The sequence below is a fragment of the Rhinolophus sinicus genome, chromosome 12, assembly GCF_057876585.1.
Source record: "Rhinolophus sinicus isolate RSI-liver-muscle chromosome 12, RSI-T2T, whole genome shotgun sequence".
NCBI classification, from domain to species: domain Eukaryota; kingdom Metazoa; phylum Chordata; class Mammalia; order Chiroptera; family Rhinolophidae; genus Rhinolophus; species Rhinolophus sinicus.
In genome coordinates this window covers 4589170-4604569 of record NC_142512.1, presented here as the reverse complement: position 1 = coordinate 4604569, position 15400 = coordinate 4589170, and the positions used below count along the sequence as shown (strand labels likewise).

At 58.7% G+C, this 15400-nt stretch overlaps 1 protein-coding gene across 9 annotated transcripts in view; it reads left to right on the top strand.

The window, feature by feature from the left end:
• Window positions 1-15400, top strand: part of MPRIP (myosin phosphatase Rho interacting protein) — a 133707-nt gene that overhangs the window by 100238 nt on the left and 18069 nt on the right. For 7 of the 9 annotated variants that reach the window (XM_088801876.1, XM_088801877.1, XM_088801878.1 and 4 more), the window contains 4 exons: window positions 2021-2130; window positions 5135-5726; window positions 7317-7433; window positions 10038-13910. In XM_088801876.1, the coding sequence (XP_088658002.1) occupies window positions 2021-2130; window positions 5135-5726; window positions 7317-7433; window positions 10038-13910 (4692 nt within the window). The remainder of the gene's footprint in view (window positions 1-2020; window positions 2131-5134; window positions 5727-7316; window positions 7434-10037; window positions 13911-15400) is intronic. The other 2 variants (XM_074320833.2, XM_019715956.3) reach the window with 2 other exon arrangements.

The window sequence follows — 15400 nt, the reverse complement described above, 5'->3', positions numbered from 1 at the left end:
CCCCGCTGTGATGCTCTCCTGCCCCGGTCCCTGCAGGGGGAACAGACATGCTCAGCGAGGTCACTTAGAGCCTCCTCGTTATCTCCCCCGTCAGTCTGAGCCTCTCCACTTGACCCTGGGGCAGGGAGCTCCTCCGCAGTCCTGCTGCTTGTCCAGCAGGGGTGTAGGGCGGGTCCTGCAGGGATCTCAACCCAGGGAGCTGTTGGGTCTTGACAGACAAGGCTGGAGGAGTGAGTGTGCAGTGTCCCCAGCCCAGCCACCATATCTAGTGGCACCTATGAAGGAGCTGAGTGCAGAAGCCAGGCAGTGGCAGCACCGTGGGAACCCTGAGGGCCGGGTGAAAGTCGGTCTTGTCCTGAGGTTGTGGAAAGCACTGGAACGTGCTGGAAGACACGAGGAGGTTGTACGTTAGTAAGACACATCCTGCAGGGCAGGCAGGCGGTGAGAAAGGTGAAGGGGAGGCAGGCGGCCAGGCAGCGGGTACAGTGGTGGCGGGCAGCAAAGAGCGGCTGAGGCGCTGTGGATGAAGCGTGCGTGGGCCACGGCTCTGGCCCGGTGAGAGCAGGCAGGCGTGAGGTCTTGTGCTGCAGAGCGTGGCGGGCTTTGCGCAGAAGTCGTGCAGCAGAGGTGACATCACAGGAAGAGTAGAGCCTCTGGAATTCTGGCTGATGGTGTGTTTGGGGCTGTGGTGGGCTCTCTAAGATCGTTAGGCAGCTACGAGTGTGGATCTACAGTTGGGAAAGCGGCTGGAAGTGGGAGGTGAGGTCATGGAGAGAGAATGTGGAGATCGCTGAGGTCAGCTGAAAACACACGCAGTCTGGGAGGAGAGAAGGCAGAGGTCCCGCCATGAGTGTGAGCGGGTCTTGGGGCACAAGGGGCCTGCACTTGCAGGGAGCTCGGAGGCCATGCCCCCACCCTAGGTGCACAGCAAGGGAAAACCCAAGGAGCCGTGGGCCGGGGCTATCTGATTGGGGCTGGTGGTGGCCAAGTCCGAGCTGTGCTGTGCCGCCCCTGTGCCGGCACCCGGGCTCTCATGTTTTGGGCCTGACCCCACCAGTACCCATCCCAGAACCATCTTTGCTGGTATCTCAGGGGTTTGTTTATGAGTAGCCTGAGCACCGTAAAGAATAGGACTGACACCCTCCCTTCTGTGAGAGTGGAGCCCATAGGTGCAGAAGCAGGGAAATGGACCCCATGAAAACCGCCACCCGCGTTTCCCTGCCCTTCTCAGCTGGTGCTGAGCAGGGCCTTGGGGGTGAAGGGACCATGGCCCAGAGTCCAGCCTTTACTCCCCACCCTCGCTGGCCATCTGGCTCCCCACCCCTCATGTCTGTGCGTGCCCCCCCACTGCACACGTGCTCCTCTGATACCCCACTAGCTCACCCGAGTAGGGTGTCTAGGGATTGCCCTAGAAGTGCTCCCCTTCCTCCTCTCTGTCACCTCCACCACTGCCTTAATTCTAGTCACCTGGACGACTGCCAAGCTGCCCAGCAGGCGTCCCGCCGCCGCCTCAGCCTGTCACACGCAGGTCCCAGCCCGCCTGGCCTGCCCTGTGCCTGCCACTGTCCTCCCCCTGTGCATCGGATGAGCGTGCCGTGGCACTGGGCCTGGGCACGCACTGTTCCCCCCCCGCCGGGGACATGCACCCCTTCTCCATCCACCTGCCAGCCCTTCTCACCTCGCAGGGCCCAGCTCAGCCCCATGTGCTGTGGGCACTTCCTTTCCCACTGCTCCCCGCCTGCTTTGTTCTCCCTTCCGCCCCAGTCTGTGCGTTCTGTCCAGTGCAGGACGAGTCACCCTTGTCAAGCCACAGCGTGCTTGCTGGGTCCGACAGGGCCGTTCCCCAGGCAGCACTGCCATGAAAGCAAATCAGTGTCCACAGCTCTGCTCTTTCTTTGGCTCTCCTTGTCCCAAGGGGGCGTACATTGTGCTCCTAAGCTGGCCGCAGTCCTCCCTGTGGACTTCCTTTGGGGGTGGGGAGGGGACCGTGGTCCCTGATAACGCCTTATTTTTTGTGTAGACGAAGGAGGGCGAGTTCACCCTCTCTGCCATGACATCGGGAATCCGGCGGAATTGGATCCAGACCATCATGAAGCACGTCCACCCAAGCTCTGCCCCGGATGTGACGAGGTAAAGCAGTTGGTGCCCGAGGGAGCCGCCTTCCCCAGTGGCCTGGGCCTCATCCTTTACAGGCCCTCTGGGACCTGACCTCTGCGCCTGGCCCACACAGCCGTCCTCTCCTTTCTCCCACCACTGGCACGGCTCTGCTCATTGTCCTTTTGACTTCCTGGTTTTCTGCCTCAGGTTGCCTTTCTCCTTAAAGCCTGGTGGGGGAGCCACTGTCAGAGCTGAGCTAGTGGGAGGAGCTCCCTGAGTGGGCGGCCCCGGGCCTCACTGGCACTGTGCTTGGCAGGGTGGGGGCCGCCCTGGAGGCCCTTCCCAGGCCACCATGGCATTTCTTTCCACCTCACTCTGACAGCTGTTGGATTTCTGCAACCAGGAAAAGTCCTGAAACGCATGGTACTGGAGCCTAAGTTGAAAAACTGTTTTCCCCCATGTTCACACTGTGGTTCGTGGGTCCATGATTCACTGCATGCCCTCCGCCTCCAGCCCTGAACGTTAGAAACCTGCTGGTTTTCCTTTAGAAGAGAGGACACAGTTCCGGTGTGTGGCGCTGGTTCTGGGAATGCCCAGACTTGGCTGCCCTCGCCTCAGGCTTCAGAGCCTTCGCCTGTGCCACGGGCCTCACTGAAGACCCTTCAAGACACATAGTCTGACTTCTCAAGTGTATTCTTCACTGCAGGTCACGTCGGGTCAGCCCTCTTGCCCAGTGTTGCATCTTGGCAGCCGTGGGCACCTCGTCTCCTTCCTAGTGACACTGCATCTCTGTGAGCAAGGAGGAAGGAAAGGAACCCGAAAGAACGTTTCTTTCCTTCTTTCCTGTGTTTATGGGCATCATTTGTTCATTGCTTCATTTATTAAGCTACCAGTTGGCTGTTCCTGAGTTAGTAAGACCAGGAGGTGGTGACCGGGACACGCTCTTGGGTGTCCTGTTAGCACAGATGGCTTGTTCATTAGTGGGGGGCCTCCTGTGTGCATAGATGCAGGAGGTGCTCCTGCCCCCGTGGGGCTGTGTCCCACGGCGTCCTCAGCGGCTGCCCCCCACCACTCACTGCCCCTGTCAGGAGCAGAGGCCAAAGCCTTACGAGCCCGACACTTTCTGAGCACTTGAGGGTGCCCCACAGGAAACAGGAAAGACGCTTTGGGCTTCTTTCTGAGGCTGCTGCGTGGCCTCCGGGAGGCGGGGTAGCACGGACAGTGGACGTGCAAGGGCCAGGTGGCCTCCAGGCCTGTCCTGGCCACTGGCACCGACCTGCCCACCATGTCCCAGCCAGACCTGGCCATTCAACTGGGACCTGGCCCTGTGCATCGGGTTGAGGATTCGGCTGGGGGAAGTCAGCTTTGGGCTGTCTCAGGGCAGGCGTGTGGCTTTGCCCTCAGAACAAGTGCAAAGGACACACTCGGGCACACTTGTGTGCCCACCTGGCTCAGGAGTGGCCCCTCCCAGGCTGGCATGCATACTTCCCTTCCGTGCTCAGGTGTCGGCTCTGTGCAGGGACCGTGGGCTCCCAGGGACCAGGCATTTTGTCTCTATAGGGAGGTTGACATAACAGTTGTCTTTTTCATTAGAATTTTTCAGAATTAGTGGAGTAATTTGTTTCCAGCCTTTGTGCTTATTCGATGTGGGCTTTTATAGTTTAAGGAAAATACAGACATTTTAGTGCTACAAGGCTAAGTCCCAAGAACATGTTAGAAACAGAGGCAAACGTCAGAGGTGCCAGGTCAGGGCCGGCTCTGTAGGCCCCTTGAGTCTGAGGGGAGTTATAGGGGCTTCCTCGTGAGAGGCTGCAGGGGTCCCAGGAGGAGACTGGTGGGTCCTGCGTGGCTGCTGACCCCGCTTTCCGTGTTTGTAAGCCGGATCCAGCTCTCAGTTCAGTGGCATCGCAAGTTCCGTTCTGGAGAAGTTTTATTCAAATGCACATGTGGTCTCAAATGGAAACTGCAGGGCCTACCGTCGGAAAGCACTTTGCTTTTTACTAGTTAGCTGCCGGGACAGGTGGCCCCAGGGGCTGATGGCAAAGCTGTTCTGTTTTCCTTGGGTGTCTCTCTCTGGGTCCTTTCTCTTGGGTCCCCATTTAAACACAGGAGCTACCTGGAGCGCCCTGCTGGCCTTCGCAAACCCAGGGCTTCCTCCTCTGCTGGGGGCGCTGTGCTTGTGTGGGACCAGAGGTCACTGCTTTGGCTCCAGGTCTCGGGCTTATCCAGAGCGCCTGGGGACCCTGCTCACACTGCCACGACTGATGCCCCGCCCCACCCCTGCCCAGGTGGGGTCCTCTTCAGGAATCTTTGCTTTGGGGCAAATTGGGAAAAGGCGTGTACTCACTGTTGGGCTGGCAGAAGTACCCTTGAGTGTCCTGCTCTCCACCTGTCAAGTGGGCCACTGCATGGGGTGGGCTCGTGGGTGCCACCTGGGCCATCCATCTCACTTCTCCACAGGTGGTCTGGGGCATGTCACTCTGATTCATTGATCACACCAGCCACCAGGGTCGTTTTCTTAAAACACAGACCTTGTTACTTCCCTGCTTATTAAAAAACCTTTGATCCCTTCAAGGACGCGACCGGTCTCATTTATTCTGTCCCCCCTGCCCAGTACACGCATGCCTCGGGGGTTGGCCGCCTTCATGGAGGCTTTGGATGGTGGCCGCGCCCAGTGCAGCTTGACTGGCCCTCAGCCTGGGCTCTCAGTGGGGTGGGGGCTCCCTGTGCTGCACCATCCTGGTCACCGGGACATCATGACGCTTCCCCGTAGCATCTCTTCAGTAAGAGGACTTTCCTAATATCATCCTGCTGGAAACCTCTAGGCCATCTGTGGCTCTTTCTCTCCCGTCCCCACTCAGAACCTGGTTTGGGTTCTCCAAGGAAAGGACAGCAGAGTGTCCTTTCTTCCCACGTCCTAAGGGAGCTGCAGCAGAGGTAGAAGAGAATGTGGGAAAGCAGTGGGGCTGGGGCCTCTGCGGGCGTGAGTGCATGTCACCAGGAGCCACACCTGACGCTGTTTGCCCCCTACCCCCAGCTCGCTGCCGGAGGAGAAGAACCGCAGCAGCTCCTTTGAGACCTGCCTGAGGCCAAGCGAGAAGCAAGAGGCGGAGCTCGGGGAGCCGGACCCCGAGCAGAAGAGGAGCCGGGCCAGGGAGAGAAGGCGGGAGGGACGCTCCAAGACGTTTGACTGGGCTGAGTTCCGCCCCCTGCAGCAGGCCCTGGCTCAGGAGAGGGCCAGCACGGCAGGCTCCCCGGACACCCGCCCTGAAGGGGAGCCGGGGGAGCTGGAGCGCGAGCGTGCACGCAGGCGGGAGGAGCGCCGCAAGCGCTTCGGGGTGCTCGACGCTGTGGACGGCCCAGGCGCCGAGGACGCCGCCCTGCGCATGGAGGTCGACCGGAGCCCGGGGCTGCCCACGACCCCCGACCTCAAGGCACAGAACGTCCACGTGGAAATCGAGCAGCGGTGGCATCAGGTGGAGACCACCCCTCTCCGGGAAGAAAAGCAGGTGCCCATCGCCCCCCTGCACCTGTCCTCCGAGGACGGAAGTGACCGGCTGTCCACTCATGAGCTGACCTCGCTGCTGGAGAAGGAGGTGATGGCCGCGGCGGTCGGGGCCGACGGACGGGTGGGTTCCATGCAGCAGCCTTGCCTGAGCGGTTCAGCTCACGACACGGAGCCGTGGTCCCTCCCCTCAGGGTCTGGCAGACAGAGAAGGTCTTTAGAGTACAGGGCAGGCACTGAAAGATGAAGGGAGCCAGCTTATGCAGGGAGGCAGGAAGGGGGCGCCAGGCCTTTCCAGAGGGACGGAGGAGTTGGCCGAGTGGCAGGCAGGGCACTGCCATTAGAGCCAGGGGTGGCCAGAGAAAAGGCTAGGGGCGGTGCGGGGCCCAGGTGGGGGCCTTATTGACCCTGTTTCCAGCATGCACTTAGGGATGGTAGGTGGGGGAGGGACTGAGCAGTTAGGCTCCGAGCTGTACGAGGCACCTCTGGGTGGAACACGCCAGAGCTGGAGGCAGAGATGAGTCCCGATGCTTTTGCAGCAGCCTGGTGACTGAGGGGGGGTGCCAGGCAGGCGGCCGGAGGCAGGCAGCTTCTAAATATCCCGGATGTAAAACAGGCCTTGAGTGGGTGAATAGGACCCATCTCATTCAGCACCAGCTGAGCTGCGGAGCCTTTTTCCAGTGTGTGCCCCACGGCATCCGGACGCAGAGATGGATAAGCCAGCCCGGTGTGTAGCCTAATGTGTTCCTTCGTGAACATGTATCCAGAAACCAAATCTTGGGAACAACAGTGGATTTATATGTCTGAACAGAGAGTTCAGTGGCCAAGGAGGTACAGCGTTAGTTTCATGTTTCAAATGTATTCTTTGACAAAAGTAGCTTATTTTAAGATTTGTCACTTTGGTCTGCCTTCACCTCTCATCTTTTTCCTACTTTATCAAATTCATGAGGCCAACATTTATCACCAGCCTGAACACTTAAATTTTTTTTTCCATTTTATATGTCTATTAGTAAGATAATAAAGGCAAGATGCAATAATATAACAGTTCAAACTCGCATTGCTCTAAACCCAAAATGGACCTGCTGGCCAGCAGGTCACACGCTGCTCCATAAATTTGTTTTAAACAGCGGTGTCTGAAAGTCAAGGGTCTCAGCGCAGCCTGGCAGTGCCCGCTCCCTCGCGGTGGCCCAGCATCCAGTAGGCAGCTAGGGAATGTTTGGGGAAGAGGTGGGTGGATGGATAACAGAATTCAAAGCCATTGAAAGCAAGAAGAGTGTGAAGTAGCTTGCTTGCTTTTCACATCTTGTGGAACCCTTTTTGCAAACAGTTTTATGCGGAATCCATTGTATAAAAGGAGTTGTTGGCAGTGGCAGCCCTGGCCTGTTTGACCCCCCCTGAGGAAACCGGAAGCCCCAGCAGGGTCTTTGTGATGCAGGCACAAGCCTTACTTCCTGGGGGCGGATGTGTGTTGGAAGCTTACAGGCGTGGCAGTTACGTGGGTGTCAAGGATAACGAGCCTGCTGGGCTACTTACGGCTGGAGCTGAAGCCCTTAGTCCCACGCGCTGCAAGTAAGAGCAGATCAGCGCATCCCTGACCTGTGGGCCTGTGTGCTCAGCCCCCCGGCACCGGAAATGCCCCGTGCGCCTCTGCTGTGCTGCTGCTTCTGTATGTCACCATCATTTTGATTAGAAATGGATGTCTTTTTGCCCACAGTTGGAGCAGAGCCAGAAGGAGGCCTCCGACCTTCTGGAGCAGAACCGGCTCCTGCAGGACCAGCTGAGGGTGGCTCTGGGCCGGGAGCAGAGTGCCCGGGAGGGCTACGTGCTGCAGGTAGGGCTGCGGGTGTGCCTCGGCCCTCGAGGTGCACCAGGGGCTTCAGCGTGAGGGGCGCACACTGCCTGGGAGTGTGCGGAGCTGTGAGCAGGGCCGCCTGGCCCACACCGCGCCTGGACTCTCTCTTCTCAGTGCACTGGGCCGTGTGTGTTTCTCCTCCTACTGTCAGGTTCTGGGCAGTCGGCCGCAACGTCTACATCTAAGGCTTTTTCTTTGTTAATGAAATAATTTTGGTGGTCTATCCTTTTGGCTGTCAGAGTCACCCAATTCCCGAGTATATGTATTATAAATACCACATATCTGCGTGCTATTTCTAATGTTTTCACGAAAGCAGTATTAGGCCTGTCTTACAGATTGAAGAAGTTGAATGACAGAGCCAGCCAGATGCCTCCTTACAACCAAGTTATTGGCAGAGCTGGCACTGGATCCCCCGCCCGTCTGTCTGTGCCACACCTACCGGGCAGACCGGGGCTATTACACTAGCCTAGGGGCCCCACTTCTTTCTTTCTACCTAGACTGAAGTTTCGAGGGGAAAACATGGCCACCCTGCCCTCAGTCAACCCAGCCAGCCCGAGAAGGCGATAGGAGGAGGGTCACAGCCTGGGTCCTGAGCTGAGCCCAAACCCACTGTCCACTGCCAGAGGGCTCGTGCCAGAGTCCTGGCCGGCAGGCACATTCACAGCGCAGTGGGCACTGCTGAGGGTGTCTGGCTGGACGGGGTGGGCTGGCTCTCCTGCAGCTCTCCGGGCCCCGCTCTGGGAGTTCTCGTACAAAACAACACACTCCTGCCCCAGGGAGCGGACTGCTGGGCAGGAGCGGTGACTGACGGATGCGTGCCGGGTGGTGGGACAGAGCTCTCTGCCGAGGCTGAGGACCTGGCGTTCGAGTCAGGATCCTGGGTCCAGTGCAGGCCCAGCCCCTGCAGCAGAGCTGGTGCCCCTTTGCCACAGCGTCAGCCTCTCCTTGCCTGAGCAGACTTAGACCTTGTCCCCGAGGGCCCTTCCCGCTCTCACTGACCCTGACTGAAGAGCTGCTGTCGGCATTTCCCCGAGCGCCACGCCTTGGCCGTCTCAGCCCACGTCACCCCGGGTCGCGTGGAGCTCCTTGGGCAGTCTGCCTTCTTGCCTCACTTCATACCCTCCACACTGTGTCGCATGCTCCCTCTGCCTTCTCTTTCTCTCCCATTTCTCTTTTCCCCCAACTTTGACTGTGGCCATCGGCACCCCCAGTGCCCTGCACCCTCTTCTCCAGCCCCTTCAGTCCTGTTACTACCGGGCCCAGTTCAGTTCACACTCAGCACCGGGAACTAACTGGTGATGATTGGCTGCCCTTTCTTACACGTCTCACTCGGGGCTTTCTGGTTCATTCGTACAGACCTTCCAGGCTTGGGGAGCATCTTTTTTAAATCTGGGTTGGGGCCACATCCTACACGAATTCGCCCCACATCAGGTGGTAAAGATAGTCGCAGCAGATTTTGCACATTGCTAACCTGAGAACCTACCCGTGTCTAACTTGGATGATGCATGAGCCTGCACCCAAGCCCCTGTCAGTCAGCACTGGGAGGACCAGCCTCGGGACCTAATACCAGGGTGCTGTCGCCTCCCTTTGCGCTTTGGGATTGCTTCTAATCAGAGTCAGTGGGACTTGGGGGCGGGGGGGGGGGCCCTGCGCTAACTGCCGGGAGGTGGAGCTTGCGTGGTTTGGATGTGCCGTGGAGTGGAACTTAATAACAACGTAACTGAGTGTCACATCTGTGGCTTCCCCACCAGCAGACTAAGGGGGCCACAGGCAGGCCAAATTCTTAGGCGGGGCTGTTCTCACTCGTGTTTGTGTTCTTGTTTCCCCTTCATCATTAGTTCTTCTGTCTGTCCTGCACGCCTTTCCATTTGGGGAGTTTTGTTTCATTTGTGTTTTGTTTGTTTTTTGCATGCTTCACTTTCTGATTTTGAATTTCGTAAAGGTTTGTTTGTTTTGTTGATGATCATATTTTGCTCCATGGTTTCCGTTTTCCCCTTGTTTTGTCTTCTTGCAGGTAGAGATTAGTTTTTCCTGTTACTGTAGAGGACGGGCTCCACTTTCCAAAGGACAATGTGTGGCTGTCACCTTGCTGACATCCCGAGCTGTTGCCTCCCTTCCTTCTCTCACTAGCCTAGAAGGAAGTGACATCATCCGTACCCTTCGTCCTGTGCTTCTTTAGGGTTATCATCTAGAGCCGTGGACCTTTTGTTTTGCAAAACAAACAGACGCCTGTGTTCTGCCCCCCTGTCCTCCTTCTTGCCCGTCTGTTGTCCTTCAATCTTGTTTGCTTACCCGTGTGTTCCATTGTTCAATTTCGTTTGGTTTATTTCTCCTAGAAGCTATTCAGTTAGAGCTATTTTGATGTTATTGTCCATGTTTTCTGTTTACCTGGAAGCAGCACTTACCAAAAAAATTCAGATGATTTGTTGGATTTTTTTTTTTTTAATGAAAAAAGTAATTGTGCAAAGGATGAAAGGCAAACCCACCAAGGAGCTTTTCTGTGGTTGACCCTGGCCAGAGGTGTGACACTCAGAACTGGGAAGCCCGAGTGTTACTAACCAGTGTTTAATCGGTTTTTTTAAGACTGAAGTGGCCTCCTCCCCATCCGGTGCCTGGCAGAGGCTCCACAGAGTCAACCAAGACCTGCAAAGGAAGCTGGAGGCCCAGTGCCGGCGCCAGGGGCTGAGCACACAGCAGACGCAGGCCCTGAAGCGCAGCTACGGGGAGGCCAAGGACGCAGTCCGGCAGCATGAGGCCGAGATCCACAGCCTCCAGGCCAGGCTCAGCACCGCCGCCGCTGAGCTCACTATCAAGGAACAGGCGCTGGCCAAGCTCAAGGGTGACCTAAAGATGGAGAAGGACAAGGTCCGGGAGCAGCTGGAGGAGTGGCAGCACAGTGAGGCCACGCTGAGCGGGCAGCTGCAGGCCAGCGAGCAGAAGCTGAAGAGCGCGGAGGCCCTGCTGCTGGAGAAGACACAGGAGCTGCGGGACCTGGAGATGCAGCAGGCCCTGCAGCGGGACCGGCAGAAGGAGGTGCAGAGGCTGCAGGAGCGCATCGCGGACCTCAGCCAGCAGCTCAGTGCCAGCGAGCAGGCCCAGAGGCTGATGGAGGAGAAGCTGCAGAGGAACTACGAGCTGCTGCTTGAGAGCTGCGAGAAGGAGAAGCAGGTGTTGCTGCAGAACCTGAAGGAGGTGGAAGACAAGGCCAGTGCCTACGAGGACCAGCTCCAGGACCACGAGCAGCGGATGGAGGTCCTGCAGAGGGAGAAGCTGAGCGCCAAGTTCGAGGGCAGTGAGGCAGTGCACCAGCTGGAGGAGCAGCTGGAGATGAAGGAGGCCAGCATCCAGAAGCTGGCGGAGCACGTCCAGAGCCTCCGGGACGAGCGGGACGCCATCAGGCAGCGCTTTCAGGAGCTGATGGGGCGCGTGGCTGTGTCCGATGGGGACGTCGCCGAGCTCCAAGAGAAGCTGAGGGGACGAGAGGCGGACTACCAGAGCCTGGAGCACTCGTACAGGGCGGTGGCCGGCCAGCTGCAGGGCATGCACACGCTGCTGAGGGAGAAGGAGGAGGAGCTGCAGCACATCAAGCAAATGCACGAGAAAGTTCTGGAAAAGAAAGAGCAGGACCTCAACGAGGCTTTGGTTAAAATGGTGGCCCTGGGGAGCAGCTTGGAGGAGACAGAAATAAAACTCCAGGCAAAGGAAGAGATTTTAAGGAAATTTGTAAAGGCGTCTTCAGAGGAGGTGGCAGAGCCACGGAGCCCCCCCGAAGAAGCAGAGGAGGACGGGGTTCCACAGTCGGGCCCGCAGCTCCAAGTTGCCGGCGCGCCCCCGGGCCTCCCACAACTGAGGCTCGAGGATGAGGACCCAGGGGCTGCCCTTGGGGAGGAATGTGGGGACAGCAGCCCCAGGAGAGAAGCGAGCTTGGTGCCCTCGAGGTTGGAAGTGCCTGACACAGAGGGGCACCCGCAAACTGCAGCAAAACCCGAGCCAGGGGTGCCCAGCATTAAAAGGCAGAGAATCCGGTTCTCCACAATCCAGTGCCAGAAGTATACCCACCCCGACGGGTCTGAGAAGACCTGGACCAGCAGTACGTCTTCCGACACCAGTCAGGACCGGTCACCCTCAGAGGAAAGTATGTCGTCAGAGGCCACCCCCAGCTCTCTCCCTGCAACCAGTGACTCGGACACCTACCTCTCCATAATACACTCCCTGGAGACCAAGCTCTACATCACAGAGGAGAAGCTCAAAGATGTGACGGTGAAGCTAGAGAGCCAGCAGGGCCAGAGCCAGGAGGCCCTGCTCGCGCTGCACCAGCAGTGGGCCAGCACGGAGGCGCGGCTCCGCGAGCAGCTCCGCACCAGCCTGCTCCAGGTCCGAGCGCTGGCCTCCCAGCTGGATCAGGAAAGACAGGCCAGGGTGAAGATAGTGGAAAACCACGTTGGGGAGCTTGGCAATTTCCAGGTCAAAAACAGTCAGGCCTTGGCTTGCTTAGAAAACTGCCAAGAGCAGCTACGATCTCTGCCGCGGGCTGGCCAGGAAGCAACACAGGACGTAGGAGCGAGCCCCCTGGCCAGCGTGGAAAGTGCACTGGTCAGCGCCATCCAGGCCCTGCGGCACTGGCCACGCCCTGCAGACGCCGGGGCCCAGGCTCCGCTAGAGGAAGGCAGTGCCTCGGAGACAGGGAAGGCAGCTTTGCAGCAGCCACCTCACCAGCCTGAACTGACCGAGCAGGAGCAGCTGAAGCTCCTTTCTGATCAAATAGCTTTGGAAGCCTCTCTGATAAACCAAATAGCAGACTCTTTAAAAAACACAACGTCAGATATCTCACGCATTCTCCACGATATTTCTCAGTCAGCTAAGATGCCCCTGGAGTCTGGAAGTGCCGCAGTCTGTCCTGGGGCCCCAGCAGACACCTGGGCCAAGAAGGTGCTGGTGGATGGCGAATTCTGGAGCCAGGTTGAGTGTCTGAGCGAGCACCTGGGGACACTGGGAAGAGAGGTAGCCAGCACATCAGGAGGGGGGCAGCAGAGCGTCCCCCAGGCCTTGGTCCCCGCCCTGGCAGACGCCACATGGGTCAGGGCAGAACTCAGCTTCGCCGTGCAGTCCGTGAGGGAGTCGTTTCACCGTCGGTTGCAGAGCATCCAGGAGACACTCCGGGGGACCCAGACAGCCCTGCAACAGCACAAGCATGTGTTGGGGGAGATCCTGGGAGCCTACCACACCCCCAACTTTGAGAGAGTGATGCAGCAGGTCTCGGAAGCCCTCAAGCTTCCAACAGGCATTGCAGACAGTGTACAGGCGTCCTGGGACTTGAGTCCATTAGAAGAACTGAGTCATCAAGACGTAGCCGGCTCCCAGGAGCCGACCCGTTTGTCTGACCGGAGCTCTGGAGCCCTCGTTGCTATTCAGGAAGAACTTGCCCTACAGCTTAAAGATAAGGCCAGCCTCTTAGGGGAGATATCTGCCGCTTTAACCTCGCTGCCCCCTGTGGAGTCGGTAAGAGATTGTCAGAAGCTTCTCCAGGCATCCCAGAGTCTCTCGTACAACACCTGTTTGGGAGGCCTCGGTCAGTATTCTTCACTGTTAGTCAAAGATGCAATTATTCAGGCTCAGGTGTGTTACGCGGCGTGCAGAATCCGGCTGGAGTATGCAAAGGAGCTGCAGAGCTACAAGGCGTCCTGGCAGGGCAGGGGGCCCTTCTGCCAGGAGCACACACAAGCCGTGGGGGCCCTCAGGGAGCAGTACGAGGAGCTTCTCCGGAAGCAGAAGAGCGAGTACCTGGAAGTGATCGCCATCATCGAGAGGGAAAATGCAGAGCTCAAGGCCAAGGTCACCCAGCTAAACCATCAGCAGAGGTACCTGGAAGAGGTGGAAAGCAAGCACAGCGAGAGCATGAGCGCCCTGCAGGGCAGGTACGAGGAGGAGATGAGGTGTGTGGTGGAGCAGCTGAACCGAGCGGAGAACACGCTGCAGGCGGAGCACAGCAGGGTCCTCAGCCAGCTGGACGCCTCGGTGCGCGACCGGCGGGACATGGAGCGGCACCACGTGGAGCAGATGCAGAGCCTGGAGGACAAGTTCCAGCTCAAAGTCAAGGAGCTGCAGACAATCCACGAGGAAGAGCTGAGGACGTTGCAGGAGCACTATTCCCAGAACATGCAGTGCCTGCAGGAGACCCTCCTCCACTACCAGAGGCAGCACCCCGAAACCCTGCGGGCCCCCAGCCCCCCAGGCAGCCGCCCCCAGCCCCCCTCGTCCAGCTGGCCAGCCAGCCAGCCCACAGATGCTGTGCACGCGGCCGAGGGGGAGGCCGACTCCATGTCGGGGCTGAGAGAGCGCATCCAGGAGCTCGAGGCGCAGATGGACGTGATGCGGGAGGAGCTGGAGCACAGAGATCTGGAGGGCGACGCAGCCGCTCTGCGCGACAAGTACCAGCAAGACTTTGAGAACCTTAAGGTTTTGAAGCGTTGTTTCATTTGCAAAGCAGTCGAGGGGCAGGCACTTTCCTGCTTGTTGGGGGTGTCTAGTGCACCGGACGCTTGGGGTGGAGCTGGGAGACGGTTCTTGGCTCTGGATTACTGTATAAGCAGAATTGAGGCGACCTTCTGTTTCTCCCTCATCTCCTCGCTGGCCGTGGTGTGGCCTCGGAGCGGGGCCCAGGAGGGGGTCTCGTTCAACAGCCCCCACCGGGAAGAGGACTGGCAGAAGAACAGGGTCCCTGGCGAGAGAGGGCGTGTCGCCTCCCTGCTGCCTGCCCGCCCACGGCTGGCGGCCCCTGCTGCCCCCTGCCAGCCTCACCCTTCCTCCCGCCCCCACCCCCACCCCCGAGCCCACCTCCAGGCTGGTGCAGACCCAAACGTGAGACGTGCCCAGGAGAGACAGGCCAGAGGCAGCCCGTCAGCTGGGCCATCTCCTAGCTGTCCTAAGAGAGCAGACTTGGGGTACCCAAAAGAATATTTGCAGGCAGTGTCGGGAGTCACTCTTGTCCCAACTCTGGGGAACTGGCGTTTCACGGGCGTTCTGTACCAGGAGGAAGGGCTTTTCTGCTGAGCACAGCTTTCAGCTGCTGGTGCTCCTTCTCAGGACCTTTTCCTGTCACTGTGCCCCACACCCCACCCCGTTTCACACTCCGCTTCATTAGGCAGAATACTCAGGCCCCGGGCCCAGGCCCACGGGCACTGGGCTGCGTGAAGCAGTCCAGCTGCTCGTCCAACCCCTCCGTAACCAGACGACTGTGTGCGCACAGGGCCACCCAGAATTTCCCCTGAGCTGCTCCCTATGCCTTGGCGCTACACCCCGTAAACGCCCCGGCGCTTCACAAGCCCTCAGCCCCCAGTCGGGCCTCTGCTGAGCGGACGCCTCCCTGGTGCAGCACTGAGCTGACTCCCAGGCTGCAGTGGCTGCTCTGCTGCAGCTGCTGCCGCTGCCAGATGTGGCGCTAATGCTGCCGTGCGGCAGGATGCCCGGTCTTGTTTCCTAGCAGCTTGTCCCTCTAGCTCTAGAAGAAGAGAGAAATGTGCTCTGTTAGCATACTATTTCCCTCTGTATGGTGACAGCCCGCGGGCCAAAGACAAGCACTCAGGTCGACAGGCCTTCTCTCTTCTAGTCCCAAGTCAGTCAAAACCTTTAGGAAACCATTACGAATTGTGAGAGAGCTTCAAGGGCCATTTTCCAAAAGTGCTGAGATTGTGCCCCCGGTGACGGTCAGTGCACGTGAGCGCAGCGTTCAGATGGCCAGGTGTGCAAACACTGTCTCCCTGTGCCCGCCTTGCCACCCTGCAGGTCTGCGGCAGGTGTGTGGGTGCACACACTCCCCTCGCTCACTGGGCCTGGGTACCCCCTGCCCACCACAGTGAGCTGCTCCGTCTGCTCCATCAGAACCTGCACGGCGAGGCGACTTCAGCCCCCGTGTCAGTCAGCGGGGCACAGATAAGGCTCTGGCCAAA